Here is a 15206-nt window from a genome sequence, read left to right on the forward strand (position 1 = left end):
TGATGATGATGAGAGAGAGAGACACGCAAACTCAAAATATACAGCAGGCATTTGGGTGGGGTTCGAACCCACGACCTCCTGTATACCAGGCGAGGTCGTTAACATCTCCTAGCCACCGTGATGATGATGAGAGAGAGAGACACGCAAACTCAAAATATACAGCAGGCATTTGGGTGGGGATCGAACCTACGACCTCCTGTATACCAGGCGAGGTAGTTAACATCTCCTAGCCACCGTGATGATGATGAGAGAGAGAGAGACACGCAAACTCAAAATATACAGCAGCCATTTGGGTGGGGTTCGAACCCACGACCTCCTGTATACCAAGCGAGGTAGTTAACATCTCCCTAGCCACCGTGGCACCCACTTTTACACACATGGCCAGACGGCGTCGGAAGAGTTGGGAGCACCCCACGCTTCACCCCACGGCGCGCGTGACCCTGCCGATCGTCCACTAAGAAACTTGCGCCGTCGTTTCGCCCTGCCGCACCGGGAGTCGTAATGGGATCGGACCGGCGACCTCTGGATGGCAGCGTCCAGCGGGCTGCTAACCGTGCCACCGCTGTGGCAGTGGCAGCGGCCGTGCCCCCACCCCCCCCCCCCCCCCCCCCCCCCCGCATCTATAAATGAATCAGCCTACGTACAAATACAATCGTATACATTTTAACAGAGCCGGGCCGACGAATGAAACTAGGATGGGATGGACATGGCGCGCGGGGGGCAGGGGGGGGGCACTCGGGCCCCCCGCGGGCACGTCGCGAGTAATCTCGAGTAATTGGATTTGACAACAAAGACAAAAGGCGCGCGGTGCACACACACGACGCACGCAACGCGCAGCGGGCGGTGAATGTATAATGACGTTAAATCCACATAAAGCGACTTTAACGCTCGGGTTTTATTGGCCCGGGCAGCGTTTCTCTTTGAGCCGCGTGCTTGGCTCGACTGGCCCCCGCTCTCTCTTTGTTGTCACCGGCCCGCCACACTGATCCGAGCTCTCTAAGTCGCTCGTTCACCGCCTTGCTCCTCCGGCTTGCAGGCGACTACCCGCTCGCTCCTTCGCTCGTTCCCTCGCTCGCAACAAACTACTCGCCCATTCACTCGCTTTCTCGGTCGCTCATTGACCCACTCGCGCAACCACCCAGCCGCTCACTCGTTAGTTTACTAGCCAATTCACATACCCACCCACCCAAGTGTTCACTCGTTCTCTCGCTCGCTCGCTTGCTCACTCACACACCCACCCAACCACTCGTCCACTCGGTCATTCATTCACCCACTGAGTAAGTCACCCACTCACCCAACCGCTCACTCGTTAGTTTACTAGCCAATTCACATACCCACCCAAGTGTTCACTCGTTCTTTCGCTCGCTCGCTCGCACGCTTGCTCACTCACTCACCCACCCAACCACTCGTCCACTCGGCCATTCATTCACCCACTGAGTAAGTCATCCACTCACCCAACCGCTCACTCGTTAGTTTACTAGCCAATTCACATACCCACCCAAGTGTTCACTCGTTCTCTCACCCGCTCGTTTGCTCGCTCACTTGCTCACTCACTCACTCACCCACCCAACCACTCGTCCACTCGGCCATTCATTCACCCACTGAGTAAGTCATCCACTCACCCAACCGTTCACTCGCACACCCACTCTTCCACCCAGCCAACCACTTACCCAAGCAATCACTCAACTAACCACAGACTCAATCGTACACTTACCCACTCACTCATTCATGCACCCAACTGCTCAATAACTCACTCGGTATCCCTATACAACGACGATTCTGTGGCAGTCGCGATGGACGAGATAAGAGAGGGCAGCTTCAATGTGAAGGGAGCACCAAACAGCATGGGTCTAATTCGTGTGTTTGGAGAGAGCTCTTTTTGTTGGGGGTTTTTTTTTGGCAAAAAAAAACGCGTGAATGTCTCCATCACTGACAATGGGGCAAAGAGCCAGGGCAGTGTGTCGGTAAAATTAATCAGGATCCGAACCTGACTTCACGTCTCACTTTTGCCCCGTTATCGTCATCATCGTGTGAGCCATGATATATCCACTGCTGTATAAATCCCAACCCTTGCCATCTCTCATGGTAAATCACTCATCCACTCACTCACTCTCTCAGTCACTCACCCACCCGCTCACCCATTCATCCTCTCACGTATTCATCCACTTACACATTGGCTCACTCACTTGCTCGCGAACACACTCACCCACTCACGAATTGTTTTTCTCTACACATCTCCCTTCCGCTCTCACTCACTCATATACTCACCCAGCCATCCACTCACTCACTCATTCACTCACCCACAACAGCACGCATAGCAACCCTTTATTACCCCTTTCTCTCCCTCCGTCGGACGTTCACTCCCTCATTCATTCATTCTTTCGCTCGGCCGCTAACTCACGGCATCACAATCGTGCCCCCCCCCCTGTTCCCGAGCAGCCTGCCGGATTTCACGGCCCCTCCCGGCCAATCTGCGGTCTTTCTCCCCCCCCCCCCCGGCTGGGCCCCATCCTCCCCCGCGCCGTCACGGCAAAATCGGGTCTCGTCCCCCTGCCACGCCTGACCATCTTGGCCACGGTAACAAACGCAGACAAAAAAATAAAGACGGGGACTTGCGCAGCTTCGTGTCACGCAGCAGTGTCGCTCACTAGAACTCGACCCTCTTGTGAGCTCCACCACCTCGGTGGAGCCCGGAGGTTGTGAGTGAGTGGTTGAGTGAATGAGTAGGTGGGTGAGGTGGGTGAATGGGTGGGTGAGTGTGTGGGTGGGTGGGTGAGCGTGTGGGTTGGTGAGTGTGTGGGTGGGTGAGTGAGTATGTGAGTGGGTGAGCGAGTGTGTGAGTGGCTGAGTGAGTGGGTCATTGGTTGAGTGAGTGTATGGGTGAGTCCGTGAGTGGATGAGTGAGTAAGCTCTCAAACCTCAGTTGCACTCACAAGACATTTTGATGGACAGCCTTGGCACCAGATCCCCGGTGCCAAAATCAAGAGTTGACATTCAGGCCCAAAGCCTTGAGTCTCCTGGATGTTCCTCCTTCAGCTATCATCGCCAAGGATAAAAGAGAGGCCTTGGGCCCAAACCTCCTCGAGGGGCTTGCACCAGAGACCTCTTGCCAAGCCTCTACCCGTCGAGATGTGGAGCGTTGAGTGGGCTACGCGAGCACATCACGCCCTTCGCAAGTTCGACCCTGTCATCCTCCAACTGACGCGTATGCTTGCCGAACGCCGACCCTGTCACGTGCCGCTCTGCTCTGTGCTGCCCTTGCCGTGAGACAATCGTTCTCAACCACCCAGGGTGAAGACGGACTGAGATGCCGAGATTGTGACTGGCCTGGTCGCTGGTGGTGCCAAGGGATTTTGCAGTGCACAGACGATAATGGTGAAGATTGTCAAATCACGTAGGCTTTCGCGACCAATATTATTCATAATAACGTTTTTGGGTTAGATCGCGTTATTTATAAATGTGTCGTAACCCTCCACCACCCGACATGGCCAATCACTTTTTACTGATTGGCTGTGTCGGGTGATGGAGGGTTACGACACATTTATAAATAACGCGATCTAACCCAAAAACGTTTATTATTAAGTTTATTCATTCACTGCGGTTATCATCAACCACCACCAGGAGTGAAACTCTAGTTGCGATTATAGCCGTTACTGACATTAAATTAAATATCACACGCGCATTTTCCTAAAATTAACTATCGATTGTTCATCATCACCAAACTAACCGACACACATTATTCCTTATCTGCGTTGTAGTGTTCAGCACCATCCATCATCATGATGAAGTCACCCATAACTCAGTGATTCATCATCGTCATCATCGCTCATTTGTGGTGATCAACCACATCACCACCATCACACCATCAAAGCAACCGCCACCAGAGTCCACCGCCACCGTCACTGCCATCACCACGGACGCCCTCTTAATCCCACCCCCATGACCAGCGACGGCATTTTTCCCGTCCCCAACTTTTTCGAGTTCAGCTGTCGTATCTGGTCATGAATAAACCATAGTCCTGATCACCAAGACCTCCTCCTTCCCCACGGCTCTCTCACACACAAGACAAAGATCTCCCATGTAGCCTTAACAGACTGTTGAGGCAAGTGCTGTTAGCGAGCACCCATGAAGACCGGCACCGCACACGAGGGGGTGCGTGGCCAGCACCACGCCCGACCGCCTTTGTCTCCCCAGTGGCGATATTTACACACTCCGCATCGGGTACTCATTTAAGGCTGAGTCAACCTAGGGGCAGGCCGAAGATCTGTTCAGATAATCCTCACTGGCGTTGGCCGTGAGCGGGAATCGAACTCGGGTCGTCGGGTTCGTAGCGCGGCGTGCTAACAGCTACACTACCGCTCCCCTCTCACACACGCAGACACGCACACAGGCACACACATACTTTGCCTCCACCTTTGGTTGCCCGTGTTAAAATGAGCATCGGCCAAAATCCCCAGCCATCTGTTGGGCTCACGCCACTGCTAAGGCCCTCCCGCCCACCCAGCCCAGCACGCCCGCCCGCCCCGACTGCCGGGCCGCCTTTTAAAAAAAAGATGAATGAAAGAAAGAAAGAGAGAAGAGAATAGAGAAGAAAAAAAACCCCAATAATAGTAACAAAAAAAAGGAGGGGGGGGGGGAGCGACTTAAAGAGTTGGGGAAACCGGGAAGGCGGCAACGCCGAGGAGGAGAAACGCACTCATCAATTTAGCCGTGAAACACTTTAGTCCTTTTCAGCGAGGCCCACTAATCTGCTCGCCGAGCGGACGATATTATGTCCCTCACCACTCAATAGACCGGCCATTTGGTCTCACTAAAAACGCAATGCTTGCATCATTTGGCGCTTTGTGTCGCCGCTGTGGGCGTGCGGCGCTGGGCAGAGGAGGGCTGGTGGGCCGGCGGGTGGCGGTTGTGGTTGGAGGGGCACGCTCGCTCGCACTATTCACGGTGTGGTGGTGGTGGGTGGTGGTGGTGGTGGTTATTGATGGTGGTGGGGGAGAGGCGGTGGCGCAGTGGGTCAGCTGCGAACCCGCTCGCCCGAGTTCGATTCCTGCTCATGGCCTACACCGGTGGCGAATATTTGACCCAAAAACTGAGGCCTCACCTAGGTTGACGCAGTCTTAAAATGTGGACATGGTGTGATGTGTAAACATCAGCACCTGGGGAGACAAAGCCGGTCGGGTGTGTTGTGCTGGCTACACTACCCCATCTTGTGCAGTCTTGGCCTTCGCTTTGTGGGTGCTACTCGCGAACAGCACTTTTCCCAACAGTCTGTTGAAGGCTACAAGGGGGATCTTTGTCTTTTGGTGAAGGCGGTGGCAGCGGTGGTGGATGAGGGCAACTTGGTTGGAACGCGTGCCGATGGTGCTCGTGGTGGTTGTGGTGAAGATGGACGGGTGACCGGGATGGGATGAGTGATGGTGGTAATTGTGGCGGTGCTTGGGTGGATGGTGAGAGTGTGGCGAGCAGACGAGTTCGTGAGTCTAAGAGCAAGTCGATGCGCCCGCCAGCGTGTGAGTTAACGGGCAAGTCAACGAGTGAGTGAGCGAGTGAGTGAGTGAGCGAGTGAGTGAGCGAGTCAGTGAACGGGCAAGTCAACGAGTGAGTGAACGAGTGAGTGAACGGGCAAGTCAATGAGTGAGTGAACGAGTGAGTGAACGGGCAAGTCAATCAGTGAGAGAGCGAGTGAGTGAACGGGCAAATCAACGAGTGAGTGAACGAGTGAGTGAACGAGTGATTTAACGGGCAAGTCAACCAGTGAGTGAGCGAGTGAGTGAACGGGCAAGTCAACGAGTGAGTGAACGAGTGAGTGAACGAGTGAGTGAACGAGTGATTTAACGGGCAAGTCAACCAGTGAGTGAGCGAGTGAGTGAACGAGTGACTTAACGGGCAAGTCAACCAGTGAGTGAGTGAGTGAGCGAGCGAGTGAGTGAACGAGTGAGTGAACGGGCAAGTCAACGAGTGAGTGAACGAGTGAGTGAGCGAGTGACTTAACGGGCAAGTCAACCAGTGAGTGAGTGAGTGAGTGACTTAACGGGCAAGTCAACCAGTGAGTGAGTGAGTGAGCCAGTGAGTGAACGAGTGACTTAACGGGCAAGTCAACCAGTGAGTGAGTGAGCGAGCGAGCGAGTGAGCGAGTGACTTAACGGGCAAGTCAACCAGTGAGTGAGTGAGTGAGCGAGCGAGTGAGCAAGCGCTTCAGGAATGTGGGCTGGGCAGCAAGGAGAGCAGTTCGGTGGGGGGGGGGGGGGCAGCAGACGGATTTCACTTTTCCCATCGTATGAATTTAAAGCGGGTCATTCGCTTTGTCGCGCGCGTTAAAAGAAAATAAAACTAAAACCATGAATGAGCCCCGCGGTTAACGGGCCGCTAGCGAGCTCACGCGCGATTGATGGACCCGGGCACGCCGGTGGAACAGCCTCTTAATGAACGGGTTAATGAGTGGACAGGCAAACAAATTATAGCCCACCAGCGAAACTTAATCCCCGAGCACCGGGACAGGAGGGAAGAAGAGGGGCGGGCGGGGGGAGAGGAGGAGGGGAGGGACAGACTGTGGGAGGAATCTGGAATTCTGCTAAATGGTTCCTTTCACGCCGTTTCAAATGTCACCAGTACTTATAACGGCCTGGTTCAAAGCCTTTCCTGATACAGATGGAAATGCAATTGTTACTTGTTGTGCTTTACTACTGATGCGAGCAGATAAGTGATGATGATGATAATCACTTATGATGATAATGATGATCGTGACAATTATAAAGGTGTTATGGATGATGATGGTGAGGACGATGGCAGTTACGACGATAGAGAGATGTTTGTTGTGATTTTGACGATGCCACCGATGCTTGTGGTCGTGATGGTGACGAAAATAACAATGATGATAATGATGACAGTGATGATGATTGACACTGATGATGATTGCGATGGTCGTGGTGATGATGCAGATGAGAATATGTTGAAACAAATAATGACTTGTCTAACTAAATACGTCTAACTTTATTGTAATTGTATTATGATCACTCGAAATAGCATATGCCCAAGCCGACTCGCATTGCAGGAAATGTATTACTTCACTATGATTTATGTTAGTGTAATATTTTTTGACTTGTCACGTGAGGACACATTTGTATTTATGCTTCATTGGTGTTGTCCTTGTCGTGACGCCGGGTCACTCTTGCAAATGAGACATCCTTATTGATCTCGAGTTCTCACCTGGTTAATCAAAATAAACTTGAAATCAGAGCTCAACCAATCAACGATTCCATCCAACCACCTCACCCCGCTCGCTCGCTCGCTCAATGCACCGCTCATGTATTCACGTACTGGCGCATTCAATCCATTCCCACGGTCACCGACTCACCCACCCCACTTAAACTCTTGCGAACGAGACTCATCTTGGTCTCCCCTTGAGTTCCGATCTGGATAATAAAAATCGAGTTGACACTGATGATGATGGTGGTGGTGGTGGTGAAGATCACGACGGTCATGATGATGACGACGACGACGACGACGATGACGACGAAGACACCAATTCACTCACCTTTCTTAAACTCAATCTCCAACACGTCCGGCGAGTCAGGAGCCTTGACGGGGTCCTGAGTCATCAGGTACATGTCCGGAGGGGCAGCCATCTGCATTGGGAAGAGATTATTATTCATTATTGTTTTACTAGTTTCCTCGGGAAAGCCTTACTGAATATCAAGACTCCCTCTCAAGAGAGTCCTACCACCTGCCATCTACACACGTGCCCCCTCCCAACAACATGAGCACACACGCAGTGTGCCCCCCCCCAACCAACCACCACAAACTGGAACACGCACTCATGCCCACCACCCACCTGGGTGTACAAAAACAAAGTTCCCCCCGTGTAGTCTTAACAGGCTGTTGGGGCAAGTGCTGTTAGCGAGCACCTATGAAGGCCGGTAAGGTACACGAGGGGGTGGGTGGCCAACACCACGCCCGGCCGCCTTTGTCTCCCTAGTGCCTATGTTTACACGTGGCACCAGGTAATCATTTGAGGCCGAGTCAACCTAGGGGAGGCCCAGGACCGGTTCAGATAATCGTCACGGATGTTGGCCTCGAGCGGCAATCGAAATCGGGTCGCCGGGTTCGTAGGGCAGCGTAGCGCTAACCGTTGCACAACCGCTCCCCACGACATATCTACACACGCGCACAAACATATTTTTGTTCCACGCACACACACACATGCCAGCGGCCCAGTACCTCCCAGAGCGGGTTAATTAAAAGTACAGAGATCGCTAAAGACCCTGGCAGTTACCTCCCCCGCAAACAGCAAAAAAAAAACACAGATAAAACAAGGGCGGAGAGAGAGAGAGAAAGCGCGAGCGGGCTAGAGATGGAGGGGGGGGGGTAAAAGATATCTTTGTGGCTGCCACTTCACATGGGACACTTCTGTCTTTCAAGAACACAGGAGTTTGTGCGACTGGGGCGGCATGGCCCCAAGCAAGAGAGCCCCGGCTCTTTGTTAAGCCACTTTACTCGGCCCCCTCCCCCGGCCCCCCCCCCCCCACCGTCAAGCGTCAGAACGCACTTCCCCCCCCACCCCACCACCACCCGGTCCCCCACCCGTTCCCAGGCCCGAGGGCCCACGCGGGCCCGCTCCGCTTTCTCGCCGGGGAAATTGGCCATTCATCACGGCGATAAACATCGGTGATCTTTGATCGGATGTTCGCCCGCTCCGGGTTTTTTTTTTGGGGGGGGTGGTCTCGAAATGTCTCGCATCCCCACACCGCCGCTCCCAAGCCCTCGACAAGCCACCGTCACCACCACCCACCACCACCACCACAACCGCCGCCACCGCCGCCGCTACCACCACCGCCAACGCTGCCACCACCACCGCAACCGCCGCCACTGCTGCTGCAGAAGTGCGGCGATGGTAGAATCCTGCTGGTAAATGTTTCCCACCCCGTGGGTGGAAATGTCATCGTGGAAGTGGCAGTAATGATGCCTATTCAATTAATCAGTCAACGCGTATTTGTTACGCAGACAGTCCCATTTAACCCAGCGTGTTTGCATCCACGCAGACCGAGAACAGCAACATCAAAGCAATGGGTACAAGGGAACGGGCAACAAACGGGATGGGACGTGTCGGAGGTGCAGGCACAAATAAACTTAAACTAAACTATTTTTTTTTGTTATTTCAGCAGGTAAGGTCCATTGAGCTATGAAGCTCTTTTTCAGAAGCGACCTTGCCACAAATGATAGCTCAACAGAATGGCTTTTTAGCGTGGAAATTTATAGCGGCTAAATGCTCGAAACGCACGTTTCTAAATTTGGAGAGAAAACCAGAGGACCTGGATAAAAATCCACGTGCCCACGACACGCAAACTCCAAATACACAGCAGGCGCCAGAGTCGGGATCGAACCCACGACCTGCTGCACACCAGGCGAGGTATTTGACATCTCCTAGCTACCGTGATGATGCTGATGAAAGAGAGAGATGCAAACTCCAAATATACAGCAGGCGTCTGGGTTGGGATCAAACCCACGAACTCCTGCACACCAGGCGAGGTAGTTAACATCTCCTAGCCACCGTGATGATGATGATGATGATGAGAGAGAGACACGCAAACTCCAAATATACAGCAGCAGGCGTCAGGGTCGGGATCGAATCCACGACCTCCTGCACACCAGGCAAGGTAGTTAACATCTCCTAGCCACCGTGATGAGGCTGAGAGAGAGACACGCAAACTCCAAATATACAGCAGGTGTCAGGGTCGGGATCGAACCCACGACCTCCTGCATACCAGGCGAGGGAGTTAACATCTCCTAGCCACCACGGCGCCCCAAACGGTGCTTAGGGAACAAAAGTGAACAATATTAACAACACAAGTTATCACAAACAAGAGGCGTGCCTGCCGCTTCTCCCTTTCGGAGGCATCGAGGCACGGCGTAGGAACGGAAACCGTTCGGACAAGTGCCACCACACTTGTTTGGTGTTCTGACAAGTGCCCGCGATGGCATGCCGTGGTATAGCGGCACGTTTTCCACCGCTGGTTCGCGCCCTTTCATCGGTTGCATCGCCGATCGGATCGACAAGGCAACTGCCTCGAATCTACGCAACGACTGCACTGCCAGCCGAGCCAGCGCAGAGTCTAACAGCTGCTGTTTGCGCGCTGCTGTTGTGCGCTTAAAGGTTTCCATCAGAACCGTAACCCCCTAGCTCTTGTTGAAAAGAAGAAAAAAAAACCCCTTCAATATGTTGAGGGCATCCGAACACCCCACACCATCCACAGCGGCCTGCGTGGCCGTCCCCAACTAATCCCGGATCTCCCGTTCCCTCTCCTCCACTGCGATGACACGAGGTCAATCCAACGGCTGAGCAACTTCCGAGTGACCAGTTCTGCACTGTAGCCGTCGGTGGCCGTTGCTGGTTGCTCCCCCTGCCGCGTTCCCCATGTGCCCCCCCCCCGTGCCTCCCTACAGGGACCCCCCCCCCCCCTCCCGGGCACGTGGACCGATGGAACACACGCGTGTCCCCCCCGTACCCTCCGCGTCTCTTCAGGGGACCAAAGAACAAAAGACAAAAGATCTCCCACCCACCCCCCCCCTCACCCCCCCGGTATAGCCTTAACAGACTGTTGGGGCAAGTGTCTTTCGTGCTGTTAGCGAGCACCGATGATGGTCGGCACGGCACACGACGGGGTCGGCGGTCAGCACCACGCCCGGGCTCCTCTGTCTCCCTGGTGGCGATGTTAACACACGGCACCAGGTACTCGTTTGAGGCCACGTCGACCTCGGAGTGGCCGACAATCGTCTCCGGTGTCGGCCGCGATCAGGAATCCAACTCGGGTCCCACTGGCTTCGTAGGGCAGCGCGCGAACCGCTAAACTGTCGCAATCCCCACGCGCCGAAGGAACACGCACACCCACGCTGATGCGCGCGGGGGAGGGCGGGGGGAAACACAACGAATAGGGCACGCTTAATCGGTTATTCCACGTCGGCTTTCGCGGCCAACATTTACCCATGGGAAGGTTTTTGTTTTTTTTTTCCCCGGGTTAGATCGCGCCACCGTAAACGTGTCGCGAAACCCGAAGCGGCAATAGTAGCTTGTCGCGCGAACGAAACCCTGCCAATTGGTGACCAGTTCGGCGTGCTCCAGAGTCAACCCGCGACGTTCACACTTCCGAGTACGGTAATGACAACGGGCAGCCTCGTCACGCGACGGCCGGGATCGTGGAGGAAGCTTCCTGTTAATCGTCGGTCCACGGACGCGCGCCCGCTTCACCGGCATCGAGTCTCGAAGCCCAATTCCTCGCTTTAATGAAACGGCGAGCCGCGCTATCGCCCCGAGGTCAACTCGACGAAAGTCCCCTCTTTATTACCCGGTGACGGGCCACAGTGAAAAGAGGCCCCCCCGACCCCTCCCCCCTCCCCCACCCCCCCCGTTCACAGGCGGGCACTTTGTGAGGTCTCGATTCCTTAAAAAACAAAAACGGGTAAAGGCGCAGCGCCGCAATTGCTCGTCGCGCCCCTCCTGGCGCAGAAGGGGCCTCTGCTCCAGAGGGCTCCGGGAGGGAGAGAGCTCCTCAAACAGCTAGGTATGCATTGACATCATTTAGATCGTTTGGCTGCTTTGTATGCGCCAGGACCAGTTCAGACATCACTCGCCGTGACTGGGAATCGAACCCAGGTCACGGGGCTCAGAGCGCCGTGTGTGTGACCCATCGCCCTGGGCCTCCCTCATTAATAAACGCACTTCCGCCGAGGGGTCGCTGGGATTGTAGCGCGGCGCGCCGGCTACCGCCGCCACTGCTCCCGGTTGTGACGATGGCGATTGTTTCAAGTGATGACGATGATTACAGCAGATACGACCGTGATGATGATCACGGTGATTAGGATGATAATGATGCCTGGTGAGCGTAGATCTCGAGTGTGCGGGCGGTGCAACTGCACCAGGGCTACGAAGAGGATGGGGCCTGTGCCAGTCACGATGATCACTCATGATGATTGTCATCACGATCATGATAAGTGTAATGATCATGACATTGACAATGATGATGATAATGACGACGCCAATAAGCATGATTATAATGATAATCATTACGATGGCAGTGACAATGATAAATCAGATGCTGACGAAGATGACGACAATGATAATGACGGTGGTGATGACGGTGACAATGATTTCAATGGGGACAAATTCACCAATAACCCCAGCTGAATTTGCGAGCACTTGACATGAACAGTAAGCACCGCTGTCATTCACAACGGCGACAGCGCTCACCGACAATCGCGCGTCTCTCACCACCCCTCGGGCGAGCGAGGGACCCTCCGTGTCTCTGCCCCCAATCTACGGTCCACGGACACGGCCATTGTTACACTGGAAGCAGATCACAAAGGGGCCTCCACTCCCAACATACATCCGGTAATAGCGGACGCAAGGCAACGGCTCGTTTTTTTTTTCTCTCCCTCTCTCTAAAATATAAAGTATTAAATAACCACCTTTCTCGGTGGGAATGAATTTACAAAGTCAAATTGCATCGGCTCCCAACGACAACCTTCTTGGGAGTCTGTAAAGCTCGGCAGAAAATACTCAATACGAGCAAACTCTGGACTGGTTTCAACGTGCAGTGTCTCATCAGCAGAGTCAGGCTTGCTTGACTCAATGCTGGCGAACGGCTGATGTTTATGGCATGGAGCCCAGCTTCATGATATTGGTGCCACTAAGTGTCGACATGGAAAGTAAGACGCTCTCCCTCCTCTCGATTCGCTACTTTTGGTGTGAAAGTCAACAGCTGAGAATCTCAGTCCACTGTTCATAGTCACAGGGGGAGCTCAGGATCCCCCCGCTCCTTCCCTCTAATTGACCTACTCACTCACGTACCTACTCACCTACTCACTCACCCACTCACTGAGGAATCTCCTCCTCCCCTTCTTCTCTGCGTTTATGCCGACAGTAACTGTGCCTCCGCTTATATCGCCGGTAAGGCATTGTTCAACTCCGTTGAGCAATTGGTAAACATTCGAGGATTGCATTTCAATTAACGGTGGCTTCAGTTTAACGGCGCACGCGTAACACCGGGAGGCGAGAACTTGAACGTAACAAACTTGATTTTTGAGTGTCACCCAAGTGCGGGTGTGTTATGTATCCTGCAAACACTCGTGCTTGCCTTGGGATTCTCCAGTATTCCCGACTCGTAGCTGCGAACGGCAGAAATGGTGGGAGAAAAATCACGAAGTGTGCACGGATCCCTGCAAAGATTTCCAACATTCGCTCTGTCCTAGGAAGTGTTCAAATCGCCATTCCTAACTTTACGTTTCAAGATGCGCGCCGGGGGATGGCGTCGCGCGCGATGGCATTCATGCTGGCGGCGGAGGTGCTCGCTTCCTTTCAGCGTCGGGCTTTGCGAATCATTTCAGCGCTGGTCTCGTGCCGAAACATTTCGGGGCAAGCCTTCGATCAATCGCGGCCGGTTTTCTCCACGGGCGAGTCCCAAAACGGAAACGCAACTACACACTAAAGTTCCATTCGGATCGGATCACCTTCGTTGCACGAGAGTTAGCCCGAGACAGCTACGGAAGAAAATAAGACACACAATCTGGATTTGAAGCTTTCGTGACTGCAGGAATCCATGCACTTTGGTTCTTTCGGTAAAGTCACGTGGGTGTACAATAAAATAAATCACGACGTTTCGGGCGCAACACAAGCGTCCATCATCAGGTGATTAAGCGTGGTCTGCTGCTGAGGCAGACTGTTTTAAGACACTGTACAACATGAGAAAGACGGCACAAATGAGATTTTGAAAATAAAAGTCCATCGAATAGCGAGAAGAGGTAACGGGACAGCCCTGCAAGGTATTGCCTATGCCACTGCTGGCAGACGGGGCCTCCAGCAGAGGGAGCTCTGGGGAGTTCTGCTATACAGGCTATCTTGGCCTACTCTTCCACGTAGGCCAGACGTCTTGGAAGAGGTGGGGTTTGGGGGAGGGGAGGGCGTATATGGCATCATGAGTTGACTGTGATGCAGAGGACAGCCACTGACCTGATGTGCATTAGGTTCGCATCCATGCTCCAAGGGCTCTTAGGGGTGACCGGCAGAGGGATTCCATTTTCCTGTGGGCAGTAGAATATATCATCATCATCATTGTTACCATCATCATCATCATCATTGTTACCATCATCATCATCATTGTTACCATCATCATCATCATCGTTGTTACCATCATCATCATTGTTACCATCATCATCATTGTTACCATCATCATCATCATCATTGCTACCATCATCATCATTGTTACCATCATCATCATTGTTACCATCATCATCATTGTTACCATCATCATCATTGTTACCATCATCATTGTTACCATCATCATTGTTACCATCATCATTGTTACCATCATCATTGTTACCATCATCATTGTTACCATCATCATTGTTACCATCATCATTGTTACCATCATCATTGTTACCATCATCATTGTTACCATCATCATTGTTACCATCATCATCACCATCACGAGCATTGTTACTATCATCATCATTGTTACCATCATCAGAGCATTGTCATCATCTTCAACTTGTCAAAACTCAGAATATTTATTCATTTATGCTGCAGGAATCCAATGAGCTAGAATGCTCTTTTCCACAGATGTCCAGTTAATCACCGACATAAAAGAATTTGTTCCAAACCAATGGATTTTTTTCATCATCAATAAATCCATGAATAGCATAATCGTCATCATCATAATAACGTTGTCTCTTGCCAAAAAAACAAATCATTCAGTGACATAATCAGAAGCAATATTGTCAAACAACTTCATAATAAATTATCATCATCATTATCATCATTGTATCCAGATCGATAAGATCATGATTGATATCAATACAATGATAGAATTTCCATTATCATTAAATTGGCACATTGCCAAAACGAAGTTATGCATTGTAAGTGAATAATTTTATCAAACCCCATCAAATATCAATAGTACAACTGATTTGGTGCAAAATAACATATATCGCCAAATATAATTGCCAAGCATGAACCCATTACCTACAAGATAGATACGAATCAGACAACGTTTATGATATAGCATTCGATGCATGCACCGTGAGATTAACAATCAATATCAATCAATGCCAGTCGTAGTCGTAACCTTTATTTAACCAGGGGATAAAATAAACCTCTTTGTGGAGACAGAGGAAACAACCCGGAGGCTTTTGCGACCAATATCATCCATAAGACTTTT

General features: G+C 52.2%; 1 protein-coding gene across 3 annotated transcripts in view; it reads right to left on the minus strand.

Moving 5' to 3' along the window:
• ASS1 (argininosuccinate synthase 1) overlaps positions 1-15206 on the minus strand; it is a 94133-nt gene that overhangs the window by 37837 nt on the left and 41090 nt on the right. For all 3 annotated transcript variants that reach the window (XM_076074836.1, XM_076074837.1, XM_032973011.2), the window contains 3 exons: positions 14000-14070; positions 13128-13158; positions 7535-7625 (listed from right to left, as the gene is read on the minus strand). In XM_076074836.1, the coding sequence (XP_075930951.1) occupies positions 7535-7625; positions 13128-13158; positions 14000-14070 (193 nt within the window). The remainder of the gene's footprint in view (positions 1-7534; positions 7626-13127; positions 13159-13999; positions 14071-15206) is intronic.

Source organism: Petromyzon marinus, chromosome 50, assembly GCF_048934315.1.
Source record: "Petromyzon marinus isolate PM22_M1 ecotype Great Lakes invasive population chromosome 50, UKy_Petmar_22M1.pri1.0, whole genome shotgun sequence".
NCBI lineage: Eukaryota > Metazoa > Chordata > Hyperoartia > Petromyzontiformes > Petromyzontidae > Petromyzon > Petromyzon marinus.